The sequence below is a fragment of the Pterocles gutturalis genome, unplaced genomic scaffold (assembly GCF_000699245.1).
Source record: "Pterocles gutturalis isolate BGI_N339 unplaced genomic scaffold, ASM69924v1 scaffold20105, whole genome shotgun sequence".
Taxonomy (NCBI): domain Eukaryota; kingdom Metazoa; phylum Chordata; class Aves; order Pterocliformes; family Pteroclidae; genus Pterocles; species Pterocles gutturalis.
In genome coordinates this window covers 66,757-86,404 of record NW_010146434.1, presented here as the reverse complement: position 1 = coordinate 86,404, position 19,648 = coordinate 66,757, and the positions used below count along the sequence as shown (strand labels likewise).

The 19,648-nt window shown below is 39.4% G+C and overlaps 1 protein-coding gene across 2 annotated transcripts in view; it reads right to left on the bottom strand.

Moving 5' to 3' along the window:
- The window catches only part of SAMSN1 (SAM domain, SH3 domain and nuclear localization signals 1), a 58,245-nt gene that overhangs the window by 20,622 nt on the left and 17,975 nt on the right, over positions 1 to 19,648 (bottom strand). Inside the window, exon 1 of one of the 2 annotated variants that reach the window (XM_010085750.1) lies at positions 14,427 to 14,607. The exons of the other annotated variant lie outside the window; for it this stretch is intronic. Within the exon in view, the coding sequence (XP_010084052.1) occupies positions 14,427 to 14,483 (57 nt within the window). The 5' untranslated portion in view covers positions 14,484 to 14,607. Of the gene's footprint in view, positions 1 to 14,426; positions 14,608 to 19,648 lie in introns of those variants that run through there. 2 annotated transcript variants of the gene reach the window in all.

Genomic DNA, 19,648 nt, shown 5'->3' with positions numbered 1-19,648 from the left:
CCTTGAAACAACCTTATATCCTGCATGTGCAGAAGCCTTGGGCTATTTTGTAGTGTACTTCAATGTTGCTTCATCCCTCTTAAATATTAATAAGGGTCACAGGATGATTTCCACTATTCTAGATAATGGTCTTGTTGCACTGGAGAGCACTAAATAGGGCTGTTTCAGCAATTCTCTATACTAACTTTTTCCATTAAGTAATCAATAGCTACCACCTTTTAAAAATGTATTCAACCCCATTAAACTGATAACAAAAAGCAGATTTAGGAGCTATGGGCTGCAGGAGGAACAGGACCATTACTTTCAGTAGTGTCAGTCACTGCGTTAGCATCAGGGAACACCTACTTTGTGAAGATACGGACAGGCCTTATTTCCAGGTGAAGGGAAGCTTTTAAAGTAAATGCAGAGCAACTAGGAGGAAAAATGCTATTGACTTTTGATACCAGGATTCAGCATCCTATAAACTTAAGTGATTTTTCTGGCTGGATTCATGCAAGAGCTACCAATGGATATGTTAAGCAAATACGAATTTGCTCAGTAAAATCTAATGGAGGCATGGACAGGAGAGAAACACTTTTATTTTCCCACACAAGGACTGATCAAATAATTTCCACAAATCAATGCATTAACTTTTATCCCTTCCCCTTCAGTATACCAAATTAGCATAATAGACAATATAAAAGCTATTTTTCAGTATTTTAAATCCTTCTTCCATCTTTTCCTATATCTTCAGTTCTCTGAAATCAAGGAACTTTAAATAGTCATTTTAAAGGGGTAAGTGCTATGTAGTTGCTGTTTATTTTAATTTGGACAGTCTGCAGTTGGTGATTTGGTTTGTCTGTAAATAGCCTATCATTTTCCCCAGAAAATGGTATGGTATACAAATAGAAAAACAACAAGAAAAGCTTCTGCAGTCAGTGTCTTTCTGTTATAAAACATCCTTCCCTTGTAGAGCGTATTGTGGGAGAAGTCAGGTAGTTCTTATGATAAACTAGTCAGAGCTTCTCTGTGTCTAAAGACAACCTTTGAGCCAAAACTGGCAGCAGTTATCCTGCTAAATAATCATTATGGGTGATATTCATTTCATATTTTCCTGTGGGCAGTTTGCAGTGCTCAGCGATCTGGTTCCCTGCTGTGAGAAATTCTGGCCCATTATGTTTTTGCTTCAAGTCCTATTCAAAATAGCTTTTAAGTCCAGCATGATGCAATGGCTTTGTAGTGACCCTCTCACACAAGTAAATATCTTCAAGTTCCTCTGTGCATTTTCATTTTTAGCTTCCATTCATCCTCAGACTACCCAGACCATGTAAGCTGTATAGGGGCAAATGCGGTCACTGAGAGTAACAACAAGGGAGCTCAGCATGTTGCCCAATTTCCTTGCCTGCCACAGACACTTGTATTCTTCCCTCTCTGCTTGGAAGAAACTGCAGCAGCTCCAAAGATTCTGTGCTGGCTGCTTTGGTCGATGGGGATAAGCAGAGCTCAGGATATGATTCAATTCATTTAATCTGTTCTCTGATGCTCCTAGTCCCTCAAGAATAAGGACACTACTCTGGGAATGAAATTTAAGAGTTACCAAAGTAGGAACGACTATTGCCACTCTGCTAGCTTTTCTTACTGTGTGCATAGATAATCAAAGAAATGGTCTCCTAGTTTTCCAGAAGGCAAGATAGCAAAATTTAGCTTTTGAGAGACTGTATAAAAAAACAACAACAACAAAAACTCCTCACTTCTGTATAAAGAATGAGAATTTGCATACAAGATTCAGTAACTCTCCAAAGAGTGATAAGGAAGCAAAAAGAAATAAGACATCATGACCTCCCCGCCTCAGGGATTTTTTCCTATTTACACATTAGTTGCACATACAGAACTTCTGACCAAGCTATTAATATAACTTTATAGCCCACATGAAACATGGCCTAAACCTTGTGCTTTGCCAGTCAAAAGCAATAAAAAAGATACAGGTTGTTCTTAATAGCTCAAATAGGGCAATCTACTGAAATGGCATTTTTAACTAGCTTAAACATGACTCTGTAAAAGACTGGTCATTATCGTGGTCTGGTATTCAGTAACTGCATGGAGGTGGAGAGAGAGGGGAGTAAAATGGTCTTTGAACAAAACTGACACCATGAAGCCTCAGAGCAAACACCCTAATTTTAATGAGGGAAAATGAATGGAAAAGAAAGACTGTATAAAATAATGAGCTAATTGTACTTAATGCTCTTCCAGGTCAACAAACTTTTCTCTCCAAAGTAAATGCTGAGCGGCTGTTTTATCAGTACCGCTCTCTGGTACCAGCCTCGGTCTCTAAAGCTTGAACTGATGCTGACACAAAGCACGTAGTTCCTGATAACCCAGCCTGCACGTCAGAGTTTCCACTAGAAACTCGGTTCATCGAGTGCTTTCAAAGGGCACCTCGCACAGGGCAGGCGCCGACGCAGCTGAGAGCGTGGGGGAAGCTACCGTTCGTGAAGTTAGATGGGGGCAAGATGGTTTGCAAGGTCTGTAAGTCTTCCTCAGGAAGAGGTAAGCCACGTAGGAGGTCTGAGCAGAAAGGCAATTTATTTTGTTGAAAAATGTGCTGTGTTGATTAAACCAAGTTTGTGAGGAACTAAACAAGGAAGCAATTTAAGAAACATCAATCTTAGCACTAAGAAAGTTTTTTTTGCAACTGAGCGTTGCAAAATGTGCAAGGGAGGAGAGATCTGACTCCTCTTCCTTTATATGCACATTGACCCTGAAGTTTGAACACCATCATTCCTGGCCAGTTGCTGCAAAGCACTCTCAGTTCCCAGTGAGAAAAGTCACTCCAAGTGCTCTTTTGGCAGTCTGTCCAATTCTGGGAGTGTGCACACAAGTATTTGCAATAATTATGTAATTAAGACTGTATTATTTATATGACATTTAATTAAAAGTGACTTTCAGTGGCACACAAAACCATGAAAAGAAAATGACTTTAAAAGAAGGCTAAGGATGTGTGACAAACTCAGCGGAGCTACGAAAGTGACAGTTAAGGACTTGGCATGACGTGCACATCTACCTCCCTGCTATCCTTTTTTTACCCTTCATTTACACATGGGCAGAAACATCAAGGGACAAGCCTGGAAATCCACCCTCCGCAGAACTGTGACTGCAATAAAGGGGAGTGCTATTTGAGTAAAGACTGGTTAAACACTACATACGCACTGCAGGCTTTGATCTTTAATCCCTTAAATACCAACATCTTTCCTTTCCTGCAACTTTCTCCTCTCTAAACCAGAGGAATTCACATAAGAATTCTCATATTGTAAAAACAAATCACCTTGCTTCAATTAAAGTCCTTTCCCTGCTTACTTATATAGCATGATTTTATTAATGCTGTGTGTTATCTAGGTCCTGACTTTGCAGGGTTCATCTGAATTTCTTGTGTGAGAGAAATTACCCATGTGTGTATTTGCAGAATGGGCTTTAAGTGAAGACAAAAATATATATACCCAAAGACGAGCTGAGAAGCATATAGCCACCAAGGGCTCGGTTTTAAGGGGAGCACCGTGCCTGCCCAGCACACATGGAAGGAGGCAGCAGGCATACTCCTCCAGCAGAGGTGAGGATCTCCCACTTGCGATTACCATGAATGCTCCCACACCAGGGCAGAGGCAAAAATAGGGAACCTACTGCCTCGTCATGCTGTACATAGACAGCATGCAGAATAGCGTGGGGAGACACAGTATGCCCGAGGGCTTTGCTGTTCCTTTTGGCAAGCCTGAGAAGCAGCCACAGCTGCCAACTACAGTACATTCCCCTGATAGCCCTGGAGCAGAGCAGCAGCAAATAGGCAAAAAATTCTCCTGCCTAGTGTGACCATGTTTTGGTCAGAGCCTCTGCAACATAACCATTGTACCAGAGCCATGCAAGATCCTTTACAGGGGTTATTTTGATGGCAGTGAGAGCCATCGATATGCAGGAGAGATCCTTGCATATCTTATGCTTTGCTCATGCATGACGTGGGAGCTGGTCCTGCTCCCAGGGAGTCACCGAGAATGAAGGCAGCTTCTGCATTCCTCGCTAGGGAGAGGCACATTTTCAGTGGAAGGTGTTCCTTCAAATGACCTTCCAGAGAGAAACAAGATTAAAAAATGACCTCTAAGTCATGGTTAAATCTGACCGTTCTGAAAGCTTGTTTGGTTTTTTGAAGAGTAAGCAAACTTTAGAAAACCCTTACACAAGTTTTACTGCTGTCCTGCAGTCTTATCCTTGACAACAGGTAATGACCAATAATAAGCTAATTCTAAGAAACCTGGGGGAGGGGGAAGAAAGAGAGTTTTTATTACTTTTAAATGAGTGTTTGATACATCATGTTGGTTCCCCTGATTAATGTTCACAGCAAACTCAGTCATTGGAGTTGTAATGTTTCTGCAAGCTTCCCTACAGCAAAGCTTAGCCATTAATTCAGTGGCATATGTCAGCTCAGCAGAGCAAGGTCACTCTTCTCTTTCAAGGGGAACCTTTTTAGAAATAATAAAACTGACAGAAAGTTCTTTTTTGCATGCTTTATGTCACCTGAGGTTGAGTGCTGCAGTTAATATCACAGAGCTTATAAACATTCCCATCTTCAGCAGGCTCCAACCCCACTGGGCTCTTGGAACCTCAACTTTTTTTTTTTTTTTTTTTTTTTTAAGTAATATAGTGACAGCTTTATGTGGGGCAGATATACAGTATGTAATCCTAAATGAGCAAAAAATGAGTAAAAAATGAACAAATCTTTTCTTAGGCTTTTTAAAGGAGAAATTTTGGCAGACACTAAGAGACTGCTGATACTTCAGTTTGCATTTAGGATGTTAGTGCTCAGAGAAAAAGATGTAGGACTAGGGATCTTGTCTCCGTGGATGCTCGCACCTTTGGTTTTATCAAAATACTACTGGTCCACCTTGTTTCCATTTCATTGTTAACTGATACTGCAAGCTGGAAATATGCATAGGCATGTGCTGTAAAGAGAACACAAAGTTAATTGATCTATTTATAGAATAATTTTGAACTTATAAGTAAATAAAGATGTGTTAGTCATCTGTTACGATAACTAATTGCAACTGGAACTTATTTATCGGGATACAAATATTACAGAACATGATAAACAAACTAACTAGCTGAAGAATAAGACTCAAACAATAGGCCAATTTTCCCCCCCTCATTATCTCCCTTCAGACATCCTGACTGCACTTGATTAATGAATCCATAGTGAGATTAGCTGAAATTGCCTTAATGGAGATGCACTTCAGCAGAAAAGCAAAATTCAGTGCAGTATCTATCATCAGTCACTGTGAATTTTAGTGTTTCATCAAATCTATGTGTCCATTTATTTATTTTATTTTTATCTTGGGGAAAAAAAAAGACTATACTTATTACAGTGGGTTAGCTTTTGACTCTAAAATGATGACCAGTGTCATTGTTTTTTCTCCTTCATGTGTCCTCCCTTGTCAGAAGGCTGAGTTCCAGTTTTGCCTTATTTCCACCCACTGTCCAAAGTTATCCTTATTGTCCAGCTGAAGAAAGCACACGTGGCACTTCATTGCAGCCTTGCAGGCTTCAAAAACTGGATGTGCTTGCACAACATATGCCTGGGAATCTAAAATATGCTCCTTGGCAATCTTAACTCATAAAATAAATTCAATAAGCTTTTGGTTTTGGACCAGCACGGAGGCTGAAAGAAGGGTTCCGGCTCAGGGTTTTCTCGTGATTTAGCATTGCAAACAAATACTTCTTAGTGCAGAAGTTATGATGTGTTAAATTCTGGGTTTTCTTCGTAGCATAAGTTCTATAACTGCAATCCCACAAAAAAAAAAGAATCTAATCATCTGAAGACAAGATAGCATCCTGATTCTGTTCAGGTCACTCTCATACCAGAAAGGAATGAATAAAATCAACAGCTCACTGGGGGTACTAGGCACAGCAAACGGTACTTCTTTAGTATGGGCACATCAATTCCCCAATCTCTGTTCAATTATCTCTGTGGCACTGGAGTTACTGTGACACAGCTCAGTGGAAAACTACAGTTTCATCTCATCAAAAACAAAAGTACCAGGTGCTTGAATGTGTTTTCATTCTGACACATGGCAAAATTGAAACTGAGCTTTTCAACCCTCCCTGCTCCCACAAGCTCTGTGAAACACATGCGTAGTTGAGACACTCACCGATGTGATGATGCTACCAAGGCACAAGACAGCAGTGCTACAAGGTTTTAAGCTTTCATGAACAAGTAGGAACATGTTGCCTCTTCCCATTCTTCAGATACTAACTAAAATCCCAGACAGATAGTTTTCAAAAATTTTACCACAATTGCCAAGAGATGTTAATAAGCTCCACTATAGAGACAGGAAAAAACTCATGGAAACACCTCAGTAGACAATACCAGAAGAGCCTTGCCATGTACTCGTGACTGGAGCTGAATGCCTGCTCTATCATCATCAGTTGTTTCATGCACCCTTTACACAGGCTGTGAGCTGCTCATCCATCAGTGAACCATATCCCCTTTCCAGCTCTGTGAATCAGTTTTTGAATTTAACATCTGAGAATGTTAAGAAGGCAGACAGACAGAAGTACAAGAGAAAAACAGCACAGCCGTGGCAAGTGAAAGCAATTCATGAGTGGGAAAGCTCAGCATCTGCTTTGCACAGGTGAAGGCAGCAGAGAGTCAAGCTGCGTGAGCTCATTCAGCTCTCTTGGCCACTTTGTCATCTCATCTTCACACATCTGCTTTTGGCTGCACTGTTGCTAAGAGAAGCTGATTTCCTTATCTCGTGGCTGCAGGCAGTCAGTGACAAAGCTCCAGCTCTATCTCAGACATAATGGTAGAGGGAAGACTTGCAACTGCACCATAGTTTTCCATGTTTTCTAGTTGAGCAGCACTCCTCTAATGCTTCTCTTCTCCCTGAGAAAGCCTTGAGAAACACTGCAGAAAAACCTAAGGCCAAGTAGTCAAGTATTCCAGTAACCTTATGTCTCACTTGCCTTTCAACATACCTTTTAGCAAACCTACCACACCTTCTGAATGTGGTCAGTATGACCAATTAGAGGAACTTAAAACATCCTGCAGTTCTCGTGGAAGTAACCATTCAGCATCCCATGGAAATCAAGTACAGGTTTGTGAGGTTACTTGGTTTTTCTTGTGGAGATGATAAAAGAGATGAAGATGTAAAAGGGTATGAAAGGGACTAAAACTCCATCCAGAAGACATAATAGTGCAAAACAGTAGGTGGATCACTAGATCTTTTTCCCAGAGAAAGCTTGTCAGCCTCAGTACTGCTTGATGGTTAGAGATGACGGACCCTTTGCTGTTGACATTCAGCTTACCAGAAGGATGCCAGTAGATGTTATGACTGGCAGTTAAGCAGCCTGAACAGTGTGTACAGGTGAAGTTGTTATCCAGCTTTCTGCATATCCATGGAATAAACCAAAGAGGTATGGGGAAAAAAGTGGCAGTATGGTATATGATATGTATCGTCAAAGAAGCAGCTTCCCTGAAGCAGTTAAAAATCTCCAAAATTTTTCCTAGGCTGGAATTTCAGCCTCAGGTTTGGGAAGAAGAAAAAAAGTAAGAACATGCTCTTGGGTGTACACTAAGTGGAATAAGATGTAAAAAGCTAGAAAGGTGAGATAAAGCAGGTATACAGGAGAGATTTCACTTGGGAAAAGGTAGGTGGTCATTCATCTTCCTGTGGAATATCAATGTGTGTACAAATCACCTTCATCTGATGCACAAAACAAAGTTTTCCATTAGGATGGTTTAAAGGACATATGACTTGATAAATATTCAGAGCATATATAATCTATAGCCTGGTGCCAAGCAGCACAATGTCTAGCAAAACCACTGACATTGCTGATTTGTGGAAGAGAGTATAACTGTTTCTAACAACTGAAGTAACTCTGCTGTCTCTGTTGCAAGCTTTCAGAAGATAAAGGTTAAGGGATATTGTGATTACAGAGGCCCAAAAGACTGTTTTGTCCTTCTTTGGAGTGGGCACTGCCAGGGGCTTCTGCCCACACATCAAACGGTTGATTCTTCTGGCTGAAGTGTTTGTAGCCATCCACAAATTGCTTATACAACCTGGCCAGTGGTGGCTTTATAATGACTTCAGTCTGGATTTATGCTATGATGCGGATATTACTAGAAAAGTGTTGAAACCTAGAGAAAACTGTAGACCACATCCTCTGCCTGTCCCGCCCATACATAGTTACTGCTTTTTTTACAGCAATAACAGATATCCTGGGCAATGTTTAATCCGGGGTATTTTGGATTTCCTAGAGACACAACACTGAAGTCAGTTAATTGCTCTGTAAAACTAATTAAAGAATTAGAAGGCAACTAATGCTGATTTATGTCACCTTGGTAGTTGTGCTACAGTATTTATCAGAGAGTACAGTTACAAATGATGTGATTGATAGTTTGGTTTCTAAAAATGGCTGGAAAAGGTGGTTCAGGCTTACTTCTTGAAATGCTCTTGCTTGCTTAGCAACACAAAGAACCGAACTGGATTTGTTACTCTAAGCAAAATGAATATTAATGTGAAAATGTTCCCTTCGGGAAATTTGCTCTCACTTTTTAAAAAATATTCTGCTATTAAGGCCTTAAGCCTGGCTAGTGAAGGAAAACCAAGATGGAAGAAATAAGAAATGACCTGAATTTTGTGCAAAGTTGGTGAAAATTTAAAAGGTGCTGTAATCAAGGGAACACACAAAAGAGAACAGGACTGGACCAGGTCACAGATGTAATTCATTTCCTTTGGCACGTGAACTAGTCAAGAGCTGTGTGAGCCCTCAACAAGCCTGTGTGTTGATCTGAGCGTCAAAACATCAAGTCTGGTCATCCTAATCAGCCTCCTGGCAAGGGGCTGTTCTTTCCCCACAGAGACCCTGGACCCTTACTTTCTGGTGAGAAAACAAAATTCCTCAAATTTCAAGACCTTACTAGACAAGATAGGCTAGTATATATGTTAAGACACAAACAACTTTCTGAAACTGCTGTTGAAAAAAAAAATGGCTGAGGATCAAGAAACAAGATGATAATATAAAGGAAGAAGAAATACAGAAGGTAAGAGGAGCAGTAATATGATTGTAGAGCTTTCCACTCACACGAGAAAAATAACTGAAGGTTAACTCTAACCTTGTTCTAGTTTTTTATGAATCCTGAGGGAGCCAGGAAACACCTTCTGAAGTGTCACCTGCAATCCCTTTTATCCCCATCTACACATACATGGTTATTACAAGCATCATTTTTTCCTTCTCTGAACTCTCCCTGATAAAGACCCACAGGTATTTCCACTATAAACCAAGTTCTTAGAACTGCTTCCCAGATGTTGTCATCAGTTTCTGCTTATTTAACAGAGTTCAAATGGATTTTGACAAATGGTCTTTTTTCAAGAGGCAATGCAGTAAAGACTTTTAATGACAAAACTATGTGTCATGTTTGCCTATAAGCATAAATTTGCACGGCGGGCAGTACGGTGAAAACAGCTTATCATCAACTTATCACCTCTCATCATTGTTAGAATGAAATGCAAATGGAAACGAACATCACTTCAGTCATGGTTGTGAAAATTAGCATCTGTGACATTAGCAGTGGCTCATTTATTATGCACTCAAAATTTCAGGGGTAAAGAAAAGAATATAAAACTTGCTATTTTCAGAACTCTACCAGTCTTTGCCTTTGAAACAAAATTAAAACCCTCAACTTTCCCCACTCAAGGATGAATGCTAGATAGTATTCATTATCAGAGAGCAATCTCTTCACTGCAGATCTTGTCCTACAGAAGGTCTAATTATGTCTTGAATTATTTTTTGATGTTTAGGTTTGCTGTACCTATTTTATGTTTTCTTTAATAAATATTCCCCGTTGGAGAGTCACAAGCCACTGTCTAAGAAAAAAGCAGCACCAAAAATCTTGTTTATAGCATCTGTCTGCACTACAGGCTCCAAACACTTAGGCAAGCGATAAACTTTACTCAGATGACAAATCCCATTGAAATCAATGGGATCACAGCTAATTTATTCATTTAAGTGCTTTCAGAATCAGGATCAGGCCTCCTGTGAAGAATATATAAACAGGGGAAATCCTGGCCTCAAGTCTATGGCAAAAATGTGCACTGATTTCCATGGAGGCACGGTTTCATTTAAAGTTTATAAAAAGGAAAATTATTGGTATGAAATAGTACTAGGGAACAAAGTTGCACATTAAAATATTTCCTCCCATTGGATTTGTCACTATTTTCTGATAACCGTGAAAATAAACAATGGTTTATCACCTAAGTAAACAAATATTGATTTAATTAGATGCTTGGACATATTTTTGCCTAAACAAAATGCACAGGCGTTGACCCTGAATTGTCTTACACACCAGAAGTAAGCTGAGTTTCAAACACCAACTGCATTTAGAAGCAGAATGAGGAAACAGAAACGTCTCAAACCTTTAGCATAAACATAGATCAACTGTCATGTAGAATAATGACACAAGACTTTCTTCAGTCAAGCCAGAAAAAAATGGCACAAAGTTGTCTTTGCTTCAGCTTGAAGTAAAGCCAAGAATCATCAGGCAGTTCTCAAGTTTGCTATGTCCGTAGGAATTTGAGAGAAGGTGAGAAAGAAATAGACTCTACCCGGCACGTTACATCCTGTGAAGTGGGCAAGACAATGGGGGAATGTTTTACAGATTATTTGCTCCTTCCATTGTCATTTCCACCTGGTCAGATCAGTAAAACACTGCAAAGTGGAATGCAAAGTAGCTGCAAAAGGCTTTAATGATGTGTTATTTATATGGTGCCAGAATATGGTGCTGCCTGATGCATATGAAGAAGAAAAGACTAGATCTTGTATAAATTCTTAGAGTGTTTTTTCTTACCATCTTTCTAAACCTGCTTCATGCCACTCCCCAGATACACTAACATCTGTAACATTGTAAGAGGCTAAAATCCAGGTGCTTTCAGGGGTCTGTTTCCTCCTGTAAGTCAACTGCTCCCCTCCTTCACAGCTCTCTAAGGGGTGGTGGGACAGACTGCAAAAACTCATAGGTGAAACACACCTAGTAAAAGCATCCTTCCCCCACTTGCTATAGTACTTTCCTGCTCTGCAACTAAAACCCCAGCAGTGCAGGAGACACACGCTTTCCATACAGAGAGCTGCCGGAGCTGGGCTGACTCTGGCCATCAGCATGACCGCAAACCTCAGGGCTAGGTGCAAGACCTTGTTTGATTGACCTCACCTTCCCAGAAATAATCCTGCAGCTCAGAGCAGCTGTGCTGTATAAACCAAGCCACATCTCGTCTGACAGAAAAGAAAGGGGAGCACGTGAAGACTGAAAGGAAGCGCTGAGAGAGAGCTGCCTCTTGGTGGATGACCTGATGGGAGATGCAACATCTTTTTCTGTGAGAGAAAGTAATTTAAGGTCCTGGATAGATGGATAGGTTAGATTAGACAGGCTTGAAACAGACAGCTTAGCCCTTCAATTGGTTTAATTTCTTCAATATTAAGCAGGGTATTTTTAAGTCTTAGAACTTTTCCTTTATAGTTCAACTATTTGGGTCCTCAGCTGATGTACAAGGTATAAATGTACCGTTCCATGGCAGTATGGGCAGCTACAATGATAAACATTAGCAACAGATCAGATTCCTTCCAGTAGGTCTTTTGAAAACATTTCTGTCCCATTTATCTTCCTGTTTTCTCTCGGATGACGCCAGGTGTAGATTTTTTTTGCCTACCAATGAATATTTATTTAGTTTACATACAAAGCATACAGCAGTTATATGCATACCTGTGCATATGCGAAAGCTGACAGATATGCAAAGAGGTTATTAGCATGGCTGCAGCACTACAGAAATCCTGCTGTGTAATGAAACAAGCTGCAGCACTACTGTTTCATGGCAATGGAAAAGTATCAACTCTTTCATAGCAGACACTGAGAGTTGTAAGATGCTACTTTTTGTCTGTGTAGCACCTAATTCATCAGCAGAAGTCCCTTAAGCACCACAGTAATCAATAAAGTAAAAGCATTGCAAATAGAGAACTGGCAATTAGATACTGAAAATCTGTATTAGTCCTGCATTGGTCATTGGCTGCCCACCGTTACTAGAGGCTTTATACAGGGACAGTGAATTGCCTCGAGAAGGGTTTTAACACCAGCCTTGCATGGTATTCCTTCATCTTTAGCAAAAGGCATAACTGGATGCTGATATTCTTTACATTAGAAAGTAATAAAAGCAAAAGGATTAAAAAGAAAATCCTGATTAAACACTTGTATTAATGCACAAAAGTTCATCCAATTGTGAAAAAGACAACTGGTCACTGTGGGTGAGATTCAATTACCTAAAAAGATCTTTTTGGTGTCCTCTTTGCAGGCCTAATGTACCAAACCCGTTTTCACTTAATGCTCTAGGCTTCATGGCTCTCCCATAGGTCTAGTGTCAGCCCCATATGGACATGTTGAAGACCCTGGGACATCTCAGCCACCTAAAGGCAAGGTGAGGTAGCCCAAGACCTCCACAGTGACAGTGGCATCCTGCTCTGTGAGTATGACGAGGTACCAAACACTGCCTGCACAGGGCAGGGGTAGCCAGGAAACGATCTAGGGAAGTCACTTGAGAAATCCTGTAACTTCTGTCGGGAGGTAAGGACCTGCGCCCCATGTTACCCAATTCTATATTAAGCAACTTAAGTATTTGCGTTGTTTCTGCAGAGCATGTTTTGAAACATGCCACAACAAGCTAAGATTTCTGTTCCATGGGACATGGGTCTATCTCGTCCCATGCCCTTTTTGTGAATAGCACATTCAGCAAAAACATTCTCATTGTGGAAATTCAGCAAAAACGTTCTCATCATGGAAATTTTGCACAACTCTCTGCAAATGTGAGACTACAGTTGGTGAATTGTTTCAAATCACACTACTGAGGCAGAAAGACATCCTGAGCCACTTCACCAAGACCTTTCAATTTTCGTAAACATTTACAATGTGACAAAGTCAGCACAGCAAAGGCAGCAGGTTTGACATTCAGTCAAGTGGTTAGACTCTTTTTATCCCTGCTTTACACATATGGTGAATCAAATCCATGACCATGATATATATGTATATTTTTGAGAAGCCACAATGCCAGCATTTTACCAGCATGGAGTCCACTCATGAATGAATAACTATGTTAAAAAATTAAAAAATAAAAATCAGACTGTTGTTAAGGAATGTGAAGAGTGTGACCAAAACTTGCTTTTGAAATAATTTAACAGACAGGAAAACAAAGCCCATCCACAGAGTGTCTCATTGTCTTTTCTTGCTTAACCTGTAGTATAATTATATATTAATTATACTTTTGCCCTTTCTTTAAAAAACAGTATGATGATTGAACAGAAGCAATTGCATACCATGCCAACCAGTGAAATACTTAAAAAAACCATTTAAATCCATGGGAAAATGGGTCAGAATTTTTTCAAATCCATAGAAAAACCCCTTAATTTTAATTGTTAATGAGTCATAGTCTCAAACTGCAAGTGCAACACACAAAAGCCAATGCTGAGTAAAACCAGAAAACATTCCTTTTTTTTTCTGAAATAGTGTCTGCAGGACCAAGAAATCACAAAGTGAGGTGTATTCCCAAAGAATGAGAAGATGGGCCTGTAAACTAGGAGACAGTGAGTTACTGAGAGTGGAGATATACTGACAGGCTTTTCTAGTATCTTATTTAAATTTTCAGCACTGGTAATTTGAGGTAGAAATGGATACTAAAGTGCTCAGGTCTAGGAGTAGCCATTTCTTTTCAGGCATACAATGTGTTTCAAAGGTCATTTTGCATCCAGACCAGGCACTGAAAATTAATTTCTAGCACAGGACACAACCTCATGCATCTTGCAAAACTCTCACTTTCCTTCTTGCAATTCCAGATTGTGGAAAGTGTCCAGTGTGGCATATTATCAATTTATTCAGAGTATTTGTTTCAGGCTGAAAGCATAAGTCCCAGAAAAAGTGAGGATGACAAACACTGATTGCCAAGTACCATATCCTCCTTTGGTTATGATGATACAGAAGAAAATTTTTTAAAATAAGGAACAAATTTAATAGCTTTTATAATTCTTCACTGATTCTCACACTCTTTTGTGGGACATCATCAGAGATGAAATGGAGAGAGGGGATTTTCGTGAGCCCCTCTGTTAAAAGACTGATGCAGAGCATATAACGAGAGGCGAAGTCCAGTACCAGGACTCCTTAGCACAACGATAGCAGCTTCACAGTGGTGATTCCTTGAATTGGATCGTTATGTTTATAGAATATATACAAATAGATTCCTAAGACTATACCACTGAGGCACTTGCTAGCACATCAGGAAATCATGAAGCTAGGATTTAAAAAGAAATCCTCCTTTTAAAGATTGTTAAGAATTCCTGTTATTATTAATTGACAATAAATTTAACATTCTTACCTTTGGCTTTTGACTTTTCTCCTTATCAGACACGTTAGATGGTTTTCTCTTTAACATTTTAAATTTAGGTTTATCCAGCTGATGTGCAAGTGCTACTAGCTTGTAACCAAACTAAGTACAACGAAGCGTACTGCACAAGCGTACATCAGTTATGCAGTTCCTTATTCTGTCAGGATGTGACTTCACACAGCTGCTTTGCGGCTTGGGTGAGCAAGCTGAAATCTTTGTTCAGGGAGGGAGTGAGGAAGGAGGGAAGGAAGTGACAGGGAAAAGAATGAGAGACGTGCACTAAGTAGAGAAGGTGAAAATGAGGAAAGGGTTCAGAGTGAGAAATGCTTTAAGACTTACCTCCTTCTATGTCACCATCAGGCCTCAGTAAGACTTTGGACAACCTCAAGAAAATAATTCTCTTTTCCTCTCTCATTTTTCCCCACTCAGCCTTGTGGCACTAATTGCCCCCTTCATTTCAGCTTCTGCTGGGACTCAAATGTGAAGAAGGTGTGCTGCTGTTCAGAGGACCAAAGGATACTATTCCCCAGCAGATTTGCACTGCACTGTGGTACATGGTCTAGCTGGTCCCTAATGCCTCCCTTTCTCTTTGGCTCTAGAGTAATGCAATAAAAGCAACGAGATAGAAGGTCACTGTTTGGTAGAGAAGGGAATTTTTCTAAAGCCATCATTTTCTTTTGCATGGTGGAATATTTTTTTTGCCATTCATAACAGAATTTGGACTCCCTGAAATAGCACTTTTCAGTCCTCTGTTGTCCTTGATTTAGTGACAAAGTCACAGGGAGAAAAAGCAAGTCTGTCAGAAGGCTTACAACACAGAGACAGAGGAGAATGACGAAGATCATTTATATCCTCTTGAAAAACAGCTCAGCGGCTAAATGAAAGTGGAGGTATTAAGATAGCTTTGAATTTTTGCTTCATTTTGCTTAATATTATTTGCCAAAGTCAAATAAATGATTGCCTTAATTACCTCAGCAGTTGTACTCCAATTTCAGTTTGTTGTTTGGACTTCTATTTAAATGTTGAAGAAAAGTTTTGGAGGCCTTCTTGGATTCTGGTGGGTGGGCAACTGAATGGACTGAGGCTGACTGATGAAAGAATAATTACTATATGCTAATGGTATAATGAGGTTTTCCTTTCCAGACCTTCTAAGAATCAGGCTGGTAAGAAGAGGAGGAGGAACTGGGGTTAAGGCACTGAAATTCTGACAAATATAAAGCAAGATTGTTCTCTAGGTTACTGGATTGAAGTGGAGTATGTGTTGAACCTCAACCCATTAACCAAGATGTTTCACTTCACATTTTAATCAGAACTACACCCATCTAGAATGGAGTTGAATTTATTATTGTTCTGATTCACAATAACATATCAATCAGAGTTAATAGTAATTGTTATTATTAATAATCAATAATTAATTAATAATTATGAACTCTGAGAGAGAAGTTTATTTTCTATATCTGATAGCACTACCTGAAAAGTCCACTTAAGTTTCTAACCATAAGGAGGTTTTACCATGGATATTTAATGAGCCTTAGTAATTCAGTAGGGCCATATGTTGTTACAAAAGCTGTATGTATGTTTAATAGTAATTAAACCTGAGTATTTATCTACATAGATGTACGTTGCAGTGTATTGTTTTTCTTTTTAATCTGATCCAAACGTGAGGATTAAATCAGGCTCTGCTGATCATTAGAGTGTGATTTCCTGTCTCAAGCTACTGTTAAAATCTTCATGATTAATAAAATGGGAACTCATCTGAAGAGTAATATATGAGCTTCCTTTCTGTAGAATATTTATTGTTAAACAGGAAGAAAGAGGTCATTTCAAGAGATATAGTACCCACCCGTATCTATTTCCTTTCCTCATCCACATATCAGAAAAATTATAGCAGCTTGAAAGCTGACCTGATTATGTTCTCACCCTTGGAAGGTCGACCCACAATAGTTTTAAAAAGTAACAAAGTGAAGAAAATAAAACATATATAACATTAAGTTCATTTAATTTAGTTAACCAATACATTTCAAAAGAAGCTCTTTTGAATTAAAAATTACTAATAAGCTTGATGCTTATATCCTCTGTATCTGAAGCTAATTTTTCAAAGGGGAATGAATATCTATGTAAAATTAAAAGGAAAATTCTCATACTTAGTTTTCTATTGGACATGACTGCAGGTAACTTATTCCATTTCCTTGCTGGTCTTTGAACCTGATCCAAACCCAAGTGAAATCAATAGAAGTTTTTCAGGTGAATTTTATGGCACTTGGATTAACTCCTCCATCCTGAAATACCCAGGCAATGTCACTCTTCTCTCTGGGAAGTCCTATGGGGGAAAAGGCTATCCGCTTAAAAATAATTAAGACAACCTCATGAGAATTATTCCACTGTCATTATATTTATAAAAGGCAACATACCTTATAGCTTGTTATTGTAATTTTTCAGTTTTAATGAATGGACCATGATGAATGGTCCTGGATATTCAAGTGCTTTATGTTCCTGCCTCCCACACGATACCAAGTGCCACAACAGTTCCATATTCCCTCAGGGGCTCCATCCAGTTACCTTGCCCTGAAAGGAGAGACTGCTTCCAATCTAAACTGCAAGTGTAAACTTATCCTTTCAGTACTTGATTATTCCGATAAAACTAAAAAGTCGAGTGTAAAGTAAATTGAAGGGTTTAGCATACTGGCCACCTGTAAAAAAACAAATGAAATGAGACTTTTTTTGTATTAGCAACTAATTTTTCATTGTCCATCAGATGAATCTGGTCCAAGTGTAACTAGAGACTCAGAGATACCTTGGAGGTGTACTTTGCTTTCCCTAATGTTAAGCAACCCCCGAGTGTGTTAGTCTGTTTATTTTAATTAAAATAGGACTTGTATTTCACACAAGAAAGGAATCATGCCTTCAGCCTCTGCTTTTATGGCAGTTCCTCTCCCTGTATGATCTAGCTCCCTCAGATATTGTGGAAATCTCAGAATAGCAAGTGGAGCTGAGTGAATAATTTACAGTGAATAATTTACTTAAATTTAATCTTTATTTCCTCAAGGAATGTTCATGAGTAGAACACAATTTCCTCATATGTATTAATTATGGGCCAGAATATAGCTAGATACTTCCCTCTCCTGGTCTAATTTGAGCAAGGGCCAGCCACAGTTACAGTCACTGTTACTCCTCAGCAAAGCTCTTTCCATAAACTACCAGGGCAAAGACTCTACAGAACCTAAAAGGAAAAAGTGTGAAGAAGTGAAGTTAAGCCTGCCCTCCCCTGCCAACAACCTGTGAAAGAAGCTACATGTTGCGGGCTGGGCTGTCTTTATAACTATTTAAACTAAACACTCACTTTTAATTTTAACTCCAAAGATTGAGGCTGTGATTTTCTCTTGAGATGCTGGGGAATGGAGCTGGGTGCTTAAGGTCCCATCTTTGAAACTCCCACACTCACTGCAAACTCATCACTGCTAGCATCCAGAACTTAGAACTGAAAATTGGTCAAACCTTCTTAGGGGCTTCACACAACAAGGTTTGTAATTTCCTGTTGAATAGTCTCCTATGCACTTTTCATCAGGAATAAAAAAGGAAGAAGCTACAGAAACTCAGGGCCTTTGAGAGACAAAAGGGGATTAAATAACATTTTAAGGTGACACCGTTGATTTAGTAGTGTGTTGACACTATATCAAGCAGACTCCTATCCTGTACAAAGCATAATTTTTATGAAGCCTGCAGAAACTGGCTATTCAGCAAAGCTGATAACTAACATCTGAAGTTTGCTTCAAAAACTTGATCTTTGCTAAATAATTTACATTGAGGGGATTTTTAATGCCATAGATCCACTGAAACAGCATGAGGGAGCAACAACAGAGCGGAGTCTAAGCTTGTTTAAGCAACTGCCAGGATGCAGAGCAGCAGGAGTACCCTCATCATGCCAAGTCCCAGGAAATGTGAATTGGCCTCTTTCAGACTATTGGGCTTCCTTCTCTTCCTGAAAAAAATATTTTTGTGATTATCTCTTCTCTTCTGCTAATCCTTTGCCACTAAGGTCAATGAAGTCACAAAGAAATATGGCAGGGAGAAGCTACAGAGCATCACTACCAGAGCTCCTACTGAATTTAAAGATGTGTCTGGTACAAAAGGCGGTTGCTACCCTGTGAGTAAGAAAAAGTGTTTCATGGCCAGGCTTTCAGACTGTGTCCTTGGCATGCTCCCAACACTTCCTGGCCTAAAGGGAAAATGAAGTACCAAGAACTTGCCTCAAACTTTGATCCTAACACATTCTCTTGCATTAGCAGTAGATGAACAGATCAGTCATACCTACACTATGTCAGGCTAGCACTAATGCTAATAAAAATCTATACTATTGTGACAGAAGGATTCTCAAGGAGATTGGCTTTCACCTATTGAACAAATCCCTTTCTTATTGCCTTGAAGAGTAAGAGCCAAAGTTGTATCTGTATCTTCTAGGTATTCCCATTGGGAAAACTCAGAGTCAGCAAGGTTGGTGTCTTGTAAAACACAGCCACAGGTTTATCCAGCACCCATGTAATAATTTCCAACAGAAATATGTGCGTCACTGGTGGTTTTCCTGTACAATTTATTGTAAGCAGAATACACTTTACTGTCTGTGATGAATAACAGAAAGTAACTGGCAGGACGATGCTGCTGTGGGTTCAAGCGTGTAGGTGAACAGCACGCTGTTTCTTGGAGTGAATGTTAAAATGTAGCTCAAAGCTATATCGCAATGTTCATGCCTAGGACATCTCAATGGATTCTGTTAGTGAACACTGTGATTACTAATCAGCTACAAGGGCACTTTATCACACTTAATTTGCAGGTTTATATGATTGTTGTTTTATAGTTATCCAGCTGAAGATCAGACTCTCAGAAATGAATTTACAGATAAAGAGTGACAGTTGCCTTGCACATCTATTCAGAAAACCCAAATATGAGATATTCAATGAAGGGAACCCATATAAAAATAAATTTAGGCTCTCTATTTTAATCTCATGCACAAAACATGACATGCTTCGTTCGGCATTTAGAAGACTGGCTTAATTCGCAAGCACTGGCAGTGCAGCAGGGAATTTTTTCAAGGTATGTACGTGATGTCTGCCTGCCTATCTCTGATTAGAATCACGATCAACAAAAGTAAATTCTGATTAACTCTAATACGCAGCCTGCTGTTAGGAAATTCTTTGTAGTTTGTGCCATCTTGTACC